The sequence below is a fragment of the Penaeus japonicus genome, unplaced genomic scaffold, assembly GCF_977035675.1.
Source record: "Penaeus japonicus unplaced genomic scaffold, GWHDUDI00000001_assembly GWHDUDI00000001, whole genome shotgun sequence".
NCBI classification, from domain to species: Eukaryota; Metazoa; Arthropoda; class Malacostraca; order Decapoda; family Penaeidae; genus Penaeus; species Penaeus japonicus.
Window position 1 is genome coordinate 3,397,670 of NW_028234403.1, and position 12,500 is coordinate 3,410,169.

The 12,500-nt window shown below is 44.6% G+C and overlaps 1 protein-coding gene across 1 annotated transcript in view; it reads left to right on the forward strand.

Annotated features, from left to right (window-relative positions):
* Positions 1 to 12,500, forward strand: part of LOC122251972 (adenylate cyclase type 5) — a gene marked incomplete in the record, with an annotated part of 631,004 nt that overhangs the window by 578,850 nt on the left and 39,654 nt on the right. Inside the window, 1 exon segment of the mRNA XM_086554818.1 lies at positions 10,741 to 10,850. Within this exon segment, the coding sequence (XP_086410944.1) occupies positions 10,741 to 10,850 (110 nt within the window).

Here is a 12,500-nt window from a genome sequence, read left to right on the forward strand (position 1 = left end):
CACACACACACAGCCACACACACCACACACACACACACATACACACACACACACATACACATACACACATATATACACACACACACATATACACACCTCCCTGACCCGGAGTCGAACCTCTGCCGCCCTCGGGAATAACCCAAGAGTGCAGCACTAAACCAACTAAACCACACGACCCAACAAAAGGTTCAGGTCATCTGACTTTGTTGTTGAATTTCCGAACCAGTGCCACCGAGTGCCCACGGGAATTGTCTGTAAAACTTCGCTATCATTACTCCAGTATGAGTAGATAGGTAAATTCTATGGAGCGAGTCTGATCATAGTTTGACAATCCTTTTGTTGGGTCGTGTGGTCTAGTTGGTTTAGTACTGCACTCTCGGGTCCTTCTTGAAGGCGGCAGAGGTTCGACTCCGGGTCAGGGAGGTATATATGTGTGTATGTGTGTGTGTGTGTGTGTGTGTGTGTGTGTGTGTGTGCATGTGTATATAAATATACACACAAACAAACACACACACACATAAACCTAATCATAATAGTAACGATAATGATCTATAACCTAGACCAACTATCATCACCATTCTAACACCACGAGCATCACTATCATCCCCCATCTTTATCGCTGAAAGAATATTTCCCCAGTTCGTGCATGACACTTGCAACATATCCGGAATCAGCTTCGGCATCGCAATGGCCAGCGCTCATGACGGCTGTAAGGACCACGAGCATTCTCCCATCATCATGCACTTAAACCCAGGTCGTGTTGTGGGTTGAAATGCACTAAATACTCTTAAGATTACGAAGTTTCGGGTGCCTGGTTTAATTGGAAAATCCACTTCGGTTAATATCGGTGAGGGAGGAGAGCGTTAGGGGGGGGGGGAGATATGGGGAGGCGGGGGTAGGGTGGGGGGGGGATGTGAGTTAGTGGCGTTTTATGTTTGTATGTAAGAGTGCGTATTAAGGGGAGGGGAACGTGTGTGTGTTTGTGTGTGTGTATGTTCGAACTAGAGGTGTGTCGGATGTATGAGGTTAGTGATCCGCGGATGTGGATCTGTATGCGGATACCATATTTACATATTTTGTGGATGCGGATGATTTTAGCATATTGTTATCAAACACCAATTATTGCCGAATATTAGCTGTTAGCTGACTACAGGCAGTGCGTGGTTTCTTTTATGCGTGTGTATGCAATATATATATATATATATATATATATATATATATATATATATCTTACCCCTCCCACCACTCCCTCTCCCTCCCCCCTTCTTCCCTCTTCCCTCCTCGTCCATTTCTCCTCTCGTTTCCTTCCATTTCAATCCCTTCTACCCTTTTCCTTCCTCCTCTCTCCTCTCCCTTCCTTTCATCAATTCCCTTTTCCCCTCTTCCTCGCCTCCTATCCTTTCTCGCATCCTTTCTCTCACTTTTCCCTCCCTTCCCTCCCATTCCCTTTTCCCCTCTTCCTCTCCTTTCTCGTATCCTTTCTCTCTCTTTTCCCTCCCTTCCCTCCCATTCCCTTTTCCCTTCTTCCTCTCCTTTCTCGTATCCTTTCTCTCTCTTTTCCCTCCCTTCCCTCCCATTCCCTTTTCCCTTCTTCCTCTCCTTTCTCGTATCCTTTTCTCTCCGTTCTTCATCTTCCCTTCCTTTCCCTTCCCTTCCCTTCCCACAAATGTGTGAGAAGAAACGCCCATCGTTCCCAGTTCATGGTTTTCAGTCCCATGTGGATATTTATTTGATTGTGAATGCGGATGCCTATGCGGGTATTCTAATCATTAATTGGATGTAAAGAAATATGTGGATGCGGATATCCGATACATCTCTAGTTACAAAGAGAGTGTGTGTGTATGTGTGTCTGTGTGTAATATAATACCTCTCTCTAATTATTAGATTGATTCTCTTTCCAAAACGTCAGATAAAAAAATAAAAAACATACCACAGCGACGCTAACTAACGCTTAAAAAAAAAAAAAAAAAAAACATACCATACGACGCTAACTAACGCTAAAAAAAAAAAAAAAAAAATACCACAACGACGCTAACTATCGCTAGTGAGTTCTTATCTCGTGACGACCTTCCAAAAGGGACAACAATATGGACAAACTCTTATTAAACGGCACAGAACTAGGCGCTGATCTCTCACTAAGGCTTTGGCACTCTGCGGCCTACTGCCCCCGATCACCTTTTGACCTCGTTTGGCTCTAGTTATAAATGGAAGCAGTATATACATATATTTTTTTCTATCGAATCAATGTCATTAAATTATCAATGTCATATATAAATCATAAATTTCGAATTGCAATGTGGCATCTAGTAATTATTGATGTTGCAAACCGTTTAATCTTGATTTTCGTATAGTATTGGGTCTTTAGATATGATTTGGAAAAAACGAGCACCAAAGGCACATAACAAATAGTCGAAAGTGATTTATGAATTTATACAGTGAAAAAAAAATGTCTGTGTGCACTCCTATGTGTGTGTGTGTGTGTGTGTGTGTGTGTGTGTGTGTGTGTGTGTGTGTGTGTGTGTGTGTGTGTGTGTGTGTGTGTGTGTGTGTGTGTGTGTGCATATATACCTGTACGCACGTTTGATATGATGAGGGCTGACATCTACCCTTCTAACCTCGTAACCGTCACATTAGCTCTCAGTGTGTCCCCCTCTACCCCCTAACCCCTACCCCCTACCCCTTTCCTGACTGTGCCCCGCCTTCGCCCGTAATCTCATCACGACGATGACGTCACAGAACCCTTCACAGCATCTCGACTCGGGCTGGAAACTTTGTTGTGATAATAACCTTGTCTAAAGCCACAGTTACTTGTTAGACTGTCTGGGGTTAAGGGAGAGGAAAGAGGTGGGAGGGAGGGGAGGATGCCACCAAACCGAAACATAGTTTACACCAAGGGGTTAGACACTAACATGATTCAAAGCTAAACTAACTCTGTTTTTGCCGTTATTAAAGTTAACCGAAGCTGACTTAGGAGGAAAGATCTAGTACAGACCCGACCCAAGGCCTAAAATTGGATCCCGTACTTTATAGAGCATGTAATTCGGATCAAGATGCTTGGCGTGAAGGTCGTAAAGATGAACCTAGTGCTTTTCCACCTGGCAGATGGTCGTCTTCTGATTTGCAAGGCCTCTTTATAGCAGTTGGTAATGGTAATTAGAGTTATGGTCGTAAATTTGGTGGTAATAGCTATGATTATTGCAATAATGATGAAGGTAATGTGTGTGTTTGTGTGTTAATTCAGTACATAATAGCAACACTTATTGTAGTGATAATATTGATGTATGTGTGGTCGAAATATTTTAGATGCAAAGAGAAAATGAAATTCGTAGAACCATAATTTGTATGATGAATATTTAAATGATTCTGCAGCTTAAAGGAACACATATTACGCATTTCTTTTTCATCCTTTCTCCGCTCATTTGTTCCGGAATCAGTTGGCCTAAAAAATTATCATTAGCTAACACGTTACATTTTTTTTCCTTCTTCGTATTTTACCTTTTATAGGCTTACACCCCCCCCCCCCCCAGCGCCATCTTTAGAAGTCTCGTCGTGGGAAGATTAAGCGAGTCTTCATGAATTAAAGAGTAGGGGTTGAAAATATTCAACTAGATAGATATACTTTATAGGATGTGATATACCCGAAGAAGTGCGAATTCATCCCTCTCCCTCTCATGACCGTAAATGGAAGATATTTTTCTAAATTTTCGCAATCGTGACCTGATTCATATGAATAAAGAAGTCAGCCATTCCGTCTGAAAACCAGAGATCTACATTTACGTGCCGTAAAAAAAACCCCTCTATTTACGTAATATACGTGCGTTGGAAATAACATGTAAACAAATCCCCTCAGCCACCTCGAAAGATATCCAGCTCTATGTATTCTCAAATATTCTCAAGTACTGCATTTATACTTCCTTCCGGCCGAATGAACACACCAGGAGCTCTTCACACTACGCGACGCGGTGACTGTCACGCACACCGACACGACAAGAATCGTCACAAACGATTTTTTTTTCTTCGCATTGGTCGTTCATGTCTGACTCTACCTACACATTGGGTTGCTGTGGAGTGAGTGATGTGTCGTATCGGTCATGCTATCAGTGTGGGCGTAAAATGTCATAGAGGAGGAAGAGCGAGCACGGGCGCCCCGTCCGATCCAACCTCAGCGAGAGTCTAGTCTCTGAGTTGTCGTGTAGTGAGAATGCTGTTGTTGGTTTCTAGGCTGTTTTTTTTTTTTTTTTTTTTTTTTATCGCGTGAATGAGCATCGTCGCTGAATCGACCTTTCAGGGAGCCAAGTCATTTTCACGAACCACCAACCAGGGATTTTGATACTGTGGTTCGCCTTTTGGTAACGTCTAAATGAGGTTTTATTAGATCTCGTGTAAGGAATGCACATACCAACAATGCAATCGCATTTCAAAACATGTTTGAGTACTTCGAACCTTCCAATTATATTTCTGGATTCTTTAGCCAGACGATACAAATTCTTGAAGATGAATTTATATCCACCAAGCAATAGGGTGCTACTGTAGAAATAGCAGACGCCTGAAAGATTTGAACAGTTAATAGGAGTTTCTTCACTGTATTTGTGCATCATAACGAGATGAGACTAAAACAAATACTGTACTTATCATTTGTTCCATTATTCCATAATTGTATAAAGGATGATCTACAAAACGTAATTATACAGGTTAGTAAGGAAAGGGCGTCCAACCTAACTGATTTAGGAGGATTAATTTCTTCTAGTTTCATGGTCAGATTAATTACCAGTGAGAGAGAGAGAGGGAATAAGGGAGGGAGGGAGGGAGGGAGGGAGAGAGAGAGAGAGAGAGAGAGAGAGAGAGAGAGAGAGAGAGAGAGAGAGAGAGAGAGAGAGAGAGAGAGAGAGAGAGAGAGAGAGAGAGAGGGAGAGAGAGGGAGGGAGAGAGAGAGAGAGAGAGAGAGAGAGAGAGAGAGAGAGAGAGAGAGAGAGAGAGAGAGAGAGAGAGAGAGAGAGAGAGAGAGAGAGAGAGAGAGAGAGAGAGAGAGAGAGAGAGAGAGAGAGAGAAGGAGAGAGAGAGAGAGAGAGAGAGAGAGAGAGAGAGAGAGAGAGAGAGAGAGAGAGAGAGAGAGAGAGAGAGAGAGAGAGAGAGAGAGAGAGAAAGAGAGAGACAGAGAGAGAACCAAGGCAACAGTTTCGAAATCCACCTGGTGCCGGATCCAAGAAAATCGGTAGCAAATCCACCTTGGCGCAACTTGCGACCGTAGTAATTGGGACTCTCGCTACTTCCCGATCCAGGAAACAGTTTTAACATCGACTGTTAAGAAACGTCATTACACTGGGCGGCCAATGAGACGCACGTTTTCAAAATGCGTCCGCCAATCACCGCACAGTAATATCATAATATCACCGCCACTCACGATTTCTTCGAAAACATGGAAAATAATACATCCTCCTCTTTACCTCTTATCCAACGGAATAAACGAGCTAATTTTGGCTATGCTGAAACTGCTGAAATCAGTTCATGAAAGGCATGCAGTGCTGGAATAAAAGATTTCTTAGGATGTCTCATAAGCTCTCAGCTATTTTGGGAGAGGATAATGCAGACGGAGATCAACCTTGAATTAAAGTGTTGTGAAATTTAAAATAACAATTATCACAACATTGCCCTCATTTATTGGTGCTACACCTTTAAAGTGTTGTGAAATTGAAAATCACAATTATTTTAAGCCCTCATTTAGTGGTGCTACACCTTTAAAGTGTTGTGAAATTGAAAATCACAATTATTTCATGCCCTCATTTAGTGGCGCTACACCTTTAAAGTGTTGTGAAATTGAAAATCACAATTATTTTATGCCCTCATTTAGTGGCGCTCCGTTAGCACCGACCCCCGCACACGTCGATGCATTTTCCAAGGCTACCAACCCACCACCTTTGCTTAGTTTTGCATCTTTTACATATTCTTATTGTTTTCTGAGAAAGCCAGTAAGAATGGGACTCGTAGGTAACGTAATTCATGAGTGTTTTAGTTCGAGCTTGAGGAATTTGCGACAGGGTTGAGTAACTCGCAGAAGTTGCGCCATTTTGACGTCGCAAGTTGTTTCTTGGATTGGTCGCAATTTCGCCTTATTGATGACCAAAACACGAGTTGCGACGATGCAAAGTTTTTTTTTTTTTAGATGCGGACCCTGGTTTTCTATCTTCAGGTCTGAAGATGTGTGTATATATATATCTAACTATCAATATATATAAATATATATATATATATATATATAATATATATATATATATATATACATATATATAATATATGTATATATAATGTATATATATATAATATATATATAATATATATATGAATATATATATATATATATATATATATATATATATATATATATATATATATATATATATATATATATGTGTGTGTGTGTGTGTGTGTGTGTGTGTGTGTGTGTGTGTGTGTGTGTGTGTGTGTGTGTGTGTGTGTGTGTGTGTGTGTGTATGTGCCTGCAAATACATACATTATATAACATGTGTAAATAAGCACATGCAGTAATAAGGAACACCTTACTTAAACATGTATAGGACAGGTTTATCCCGCGTCGCCTCCTCCGTAGGACCTATTACGACTGAATTATTCAATCTTGCTGGGGAAGGGAAGGCAGTTGAGCCAAGAGGTCGTTTAATGCAACACAGGTGCGCGCCGTCTTGCTGATGACGCGAAGAAGGATTAGAGGGACAGGGACACGTGTCTCGCGGGCTGTGTTTATCATCCTGTGACACTTACTCGATTGCTTCCTCTCTCTCTTCTTGCCCGCGATCTTCTGCCCGTGTCCTTTCTTTCCCTTTCCTTTGCTAACGTTTCCTCTGTTCCCTCCTTTCGTTACCCTGTGAGTTTTTTCCTCTTATTTCCTCTTCTCTCTCCATTCCCGCGATTTTCTCCCCGTGTCCCTTCTTTCCCTTTCCCTCGCCTACGTTTCCTCTATTCCCTCCCTTCGTTACCTCGCGAGTTTTTTCCTCTTATTTCTTTCTCTCTCTATTCCCGCGATCTTCTCCCCGTCTCCTTTCTCTCCCTTTCCCTCACTAACGTTTCCTCTATTCCCTCCTTTCGTTACCTTGCGAGTTTTTTCCTCTTATTTCCTTCTCTCTCCATTCCCGCGATTTTCTTCCCGTGTCCCTTTCTTTCCCTTTCCTTTGCTAACGTTTTCTCTATTCCCTCCTTTCGTTACCCTGTGAGTCTTTTCCTCTTATTTCCTCTTCTCTCTCTATTCCCGCGATTTTCTCCCCGTGTCCCTTCTTTCCCTTTCCCTCGCTAACGTTTCCTCTATTCCCTCCCTTCGTTACCTTGCGAGTCTTTCCTCTTATTTCCTCCCCTCTTTTTTTTCTCGTGATCTTTTCCTCCGTGGTCTCGTCCCTCCCTCCCTCTCTCTCTCTCTCTCTCTCTCTCTCTCTCTCTCTCTCTCTCTCTCTCTCTCTCTCTCTCTCTCTCTCTCTCTCTCTCTCTCTCTCTCTCTCTCTCTCTCTCTCCCTCTCTCTCTCTCTCTCTCTTTCTCTCTCTCTCTCTCTCCCCTCTTTCTGTTCAATTATCAAGCTCCTCCTCGAAGAACTCCTTTGTGTCCCTTTGGCGCGGGCGAAGATGATGAAATACAGATAATTAAAGAGGCGGCCTCCACCCCCCTTCCCTTTCCCCTTCCCCCTTCCCCCTTTCCCCCTTCCCCCTTCCCCCTCCCTCCCCTTCCCCCCCTCCCCGCATCAACTCCATCAGAGGCGAATTTACATGCGTTAGAGTCAAAACAAGTTCGTGGAAGCTGCTTTCCATACTTCTGTGTTATAAGCATATTTAATCATTTCTCCGGAGGGGGCGCCGTTTATGCTGTCCTTGGGTGTTGGGACGGGAGAGGAACGGGTCCCCGGCGGGCGTGACAAGGGCAGGGGCGAGAGGGATTCAAATAGGAGACATTTGCTGCAAGGGGGAAAATATATATGGAGAGAAATAGATAGATAGATGGACATATATATGTCTCTCTCTCTCTCTCTCTCTCTCTCTCTCTCTCTCTCTCTCTCTCTCTCTCTCTCTCTCTCTCTCTCTCTCTCTCTCTCTCTCTCTCTCTCTCTAGCCAATTTTACTCTCTCTCTCTCTCTCTCTAGCCAATTTTACTCTCTCTCTCTCTCTCTCTCTCTCTCTATCTCTCTCTCTCTCTCTCTCTAGCCAATTTTACTCTTTCTCTCTCTCTCTCTCTCTCTCTCTCTCTCTCTCTCTCTCTCTCTCTCTCTCTCTCTCTCTCTCTCTCTCTCTCTCTCTCTCTCTCTCTCTCTCTCTCTCTCTCTCTCTCTCTCTCGCTCTTAAACAAATCGAGCAAAAAACTAGGACAGGTAAATGATATATTAACATTACAAATTAAAAATCAGCAAGAGATGCTCAAATGCAAACAACAACATAATAACATCACAAAAACAAGCAAATAACCAAATAAAACAAGGAGATAAGCAGATTAATAGCAAAACGCATAAATCTTTTTTTATTTTTTTAAATCTAATATATATTTTGTTTGCACGCAATAAAAATATGTATTATAATTATTTGAAAAAGGTGCAAATGCAATATTTTCGTGACGTGGAAATTGCGCTACCGTGACCCGCTAATTCCGTTTTTTTTTTTTTTTTTTTTTTTTTTTTTTTGGGGGGGGTTGCTGTTCGATTCTAAAAGATAGATGATCTGTTTAGATTCTCTCTCTCTCTCTCTCTCTCTCTCTCTCTCTCTCTCTATCTATCTATCTATCTATCTCTATCTCTCTCTCTCTCTCTCTCTCTCTCTCTCTCTCTCTCTCTCTCTCTCTCTCTCTCTATCTCTCTCTCTCTCTCTCTCTCTCTCTCTCTCCTCTCTCTCTCTCTCTCTCTCTCTCTCTCTCTCCCTCCCTCTCTCTCTCTCTCTCTCTCTCTCTCTCTCTCTCTCTCTCTCTCTCTCTCTCTCTCTCTCTCTCTCATCCTTCTTCTTTTCTCTCTTTCTTTCTTTTATTGCGATGCACAATCGGAAAATAACGCGAATATATCACCCTTGTCGTGAAAGTGTGTTAAGTGCAAGTTTATGCGCGCGTATCTTGAATTCTTTCAGGGTGCCTTCCAGAGATGCCATGAATCAGATCAGGAACTCCCTGGCCATACTTTTCTTCTTCTTTTCTTACCCTTTTTGTTTCCCATTTCTTATGCATTCCTATACTTGTTATCTCTGTTTGTCGGTTCGTTTTCTTGTATTTGTTTTTTTCCCGCTCTCTTTTTCTTTCTCTCTTTCTTTCTCTCTCTCTATCTTTCTCCTCTCTCTCTCTCTCTCTCTCTCTCTCTCTCTCTCTCTCTCTCTCTCTCTCTCTCTCTCTCTCTCTCTCTCTCTCTCTCTCTCTCTCTCTCTCTCTCTCTCTCTCTCTCTCTCTCTCTCTCTCTCTTTCTTTCTCTCTCACTCTCACGTTAAATGCCATATTCGATTGGTGCCTAGTGTTTTTGCCATCAGTAGCTGTGGTATGGGTAATATTTTAGTTCCTAAGGTATCTTACCATCATTTTCTTTTCATTTCTTTCTCCCTCTCTTTTTCTCTCTCTTTTCTCTCCCCTCCCTTCCCTCCACTCTCTTATTTCCGCTCTTTCTCGCCCCCCCCCTCTCCCTCTCTCCCTTCCTCTGAAACTCCCTCTCCTTCCTCCTCTCTCACCTCCCTCCCCTTCCTCCTCTCTCACCTCCTTCCCCTTCCTCCTCTCTCGCCTCCCTCCCCTTCCTCCTCTCTCACCTCCTTCCCCTTCCTCCTCTCTCTCACCTCCCCCCCCTCCCCCCCCTCCCTTCCTCCTCTCTCCCCTCCTTCCCCTTCCTCCTCTCTCGCCTCCCTCCCCTTCCTCCTCTCTCACCTCCTTCCCCTTCCTCCTCTCTCACCTCCTTCCCCTTCCTCCTCTCTCACCTCCTTCCCCTTCCTCCTCTCTCACCTCCTTCCCCTTCCTCCTCTCTCACCTCCTTCCCCTTCCTCCTCTCTCACCTCCCTCCCCTTCCTCCTCTCTCACCTCCCTCCCCTTCCTCCTCTCTCACCTTCTCTCCCTTCCTCCTCTCTCACCTCCTTCCTCTTCCTCCTTCCCCTTCTTCCTCTCTCACCTCCTTTCCCTTCCTCCTCTCTCTCACCTCCCTCCCCTTCCTCCTCTCTCTCACCCCCCTCCCCTTCCTCCTCTCTCTCACCTCCCTCCCCTTCCTCCTCTCTCTCACCTCCTCCCCTTCCTCCTCTCTCACCTCCCTCCCCTTCCTCCTCTCTCACCTCCCTCCCCTTCCTCCTCTCTCGCCTCCCTCCCCTTCCTCCTCTCTCGCCTCCTTCCCCTTCCTCCTCTCTCACCTCCCTCCCCTTCCTCCTCTCTCACATCCCTCCCTCCCTCTCCCTCTCCCTTCCTCTCTCACCTACTCCCCTTCCTCCTCTCTCACCCCTTCCTCCTCTCTCACCTCCCTCCCCCCCCTCCTCCCTCCCCTTCCTCCTCTCTCACCTCCCCCCCCCTCCGCTCTCGTCACCTCCTCCCTTCCCCTCGTCACCTCCTCCCTCTCTCTCACCCCCCTCCCCTTCCTCCTCTCTCTCACCTCCCTCCCCCTCCTCCTCTCTCACCTCCTCCCCTTCCTCCTCTCTCACCTCCCTCCCCTTCCTCCTCTCTCTCACCTCCCTCCCCTTCCTCCTCTCTCCCCCCCCCACACACTCCAGAGTCTAACACGTGTTTTCTCTCTCTTCCTGGACTCGTCGCAGTACCACGCCAAGAAGACCTCGATGTACAGTATGAACGGCAGCGTCAGCAAGGAGATGAGGATGATCGGACACGCAGACCACGCGAAACCGAACACCAACATCCACACCAAGTAGGTCATGTGAGGTCACGGGGAAAGGGGTCGGGGGTGGATGGGGGTGGGGAGTAGGAGTTGGGTATGTGGGGGTATGGGTGTGAGTAATGAGTGGGTGGGGGTATGGGTGTGAGTAATGAGTGGGTGGGGGTATGGGTGTGAGTAACGAGTGGGCGAGGGTGGGGTGGGGGTTGGGGTTGGGGTGGGGGTTAGTGTGAAGAGGGAGAGAGAGAGAGAGAAGGAGTGTTGAGAGAAGAGTCATTGTAATTGCAAATGGCTTTTGATACCGATTTTCATAGTGATGAGAATTTGGCGATTTAAAATTTCTAGTTTGACAAAGGATATAATTTCCATGGTAAATGGGGAAAGATATGAACGTGAGAGTTTAACAACAAAAACGAGTCACGATGATTATAATATTTGTAGCTTATTGGCTCGTAGCAAAATTCTGACGAAATCGATTTCTTGTATTCCATTCAAATGTAGAAAAGAATAACGTAAAGTTCATGTTTCATTCCAGTCAGTCTTAGTTATGTAAAGGGAGCCACAAAAATAAGTACTTTTCGGGTTCCTCATTAGTCTAAGGATATTGCTAAAAGTAAAGAGGTACAAAAAAAGAAAAAAAAACTAGAAATCAGTTCCCTTGAATACGAAGGCCAGTCCGCTTTTCAAGACACGCTATTTAAGGAAAAGTCGAAAATGTTAAAACGTTTTTTTTTTTTTTTTTTTTTTTTTTCGCGAACCGTAGCAGTCGTTCGATGTGCCAAGAACACTAGCAGACCACTAACGTCAGAGAGAGCGAACCTCCTCTGATCAGGACGTGATGAACAAGCCGATCCCATCCGGACGCAGGATTGAATCTGCTAATTGCCAGCAGGATCTTTCCAACGACTCCCGTCCAGACATGAAATCCATTATTACAGCCCGTCAGACGCATAGAGCTAATCCTGAAATCAAAAGCGAGGCAAAAAAAAGAGACGCAATCGTCTTGTTAACATTGAAAACACCCCCCCCCAAAAAAAAAAAAAAAAAAAAAAAAAAAAAAAAAAAAAAAAATCTAGATATTCGCACAAAATCAAGGAAGAACAAGAGGCCCGCCGAACACCACACATTGAGGTACCTCCTGCCCCTAACTACCTTGAACAACAAACGGCCTTGTTTTGGATGCAGGGCCAGAGTATGCCACCAAGTCCGAGCGTAATCAAGTCGAGGTCGGGTCTGACCGTCACGTCCCTTGGGCTGATTACATGGTTCCCGAGGGCCCTGCTGGCCTCCTGCTGGCCTCCTGCTGGCCTCCTGCTGGCCGAGGGGAAGGGAGAAGGGAGACTAGCTATTCCCATCTCCTTCACAATTAAAAGAACAGAAGGGGAAGAGTTACGACGAGAGGACACGAGTATCTTGGCGAACGGCAGTCTCCTTGTTGTCGTTCGGAATTATTTTTGTTAATATCCCTTTCGTATCTCAATACCATGACTCAGAGGCGAGCGGTCGCATGGCACTGCGTTCTTGCAGTGCCATGTTATTGATGTTATGAAAGCATAAGCCGCTTTCCCTCTACCAGGACAAAATATAAGATGGGCTTTGCTTGCATCATTTTTTTTGTATATGTATATTCATTTGTATATGCATGGTTGCACTCGCAGGGATATACGTGTGTGTGTAAGTGTG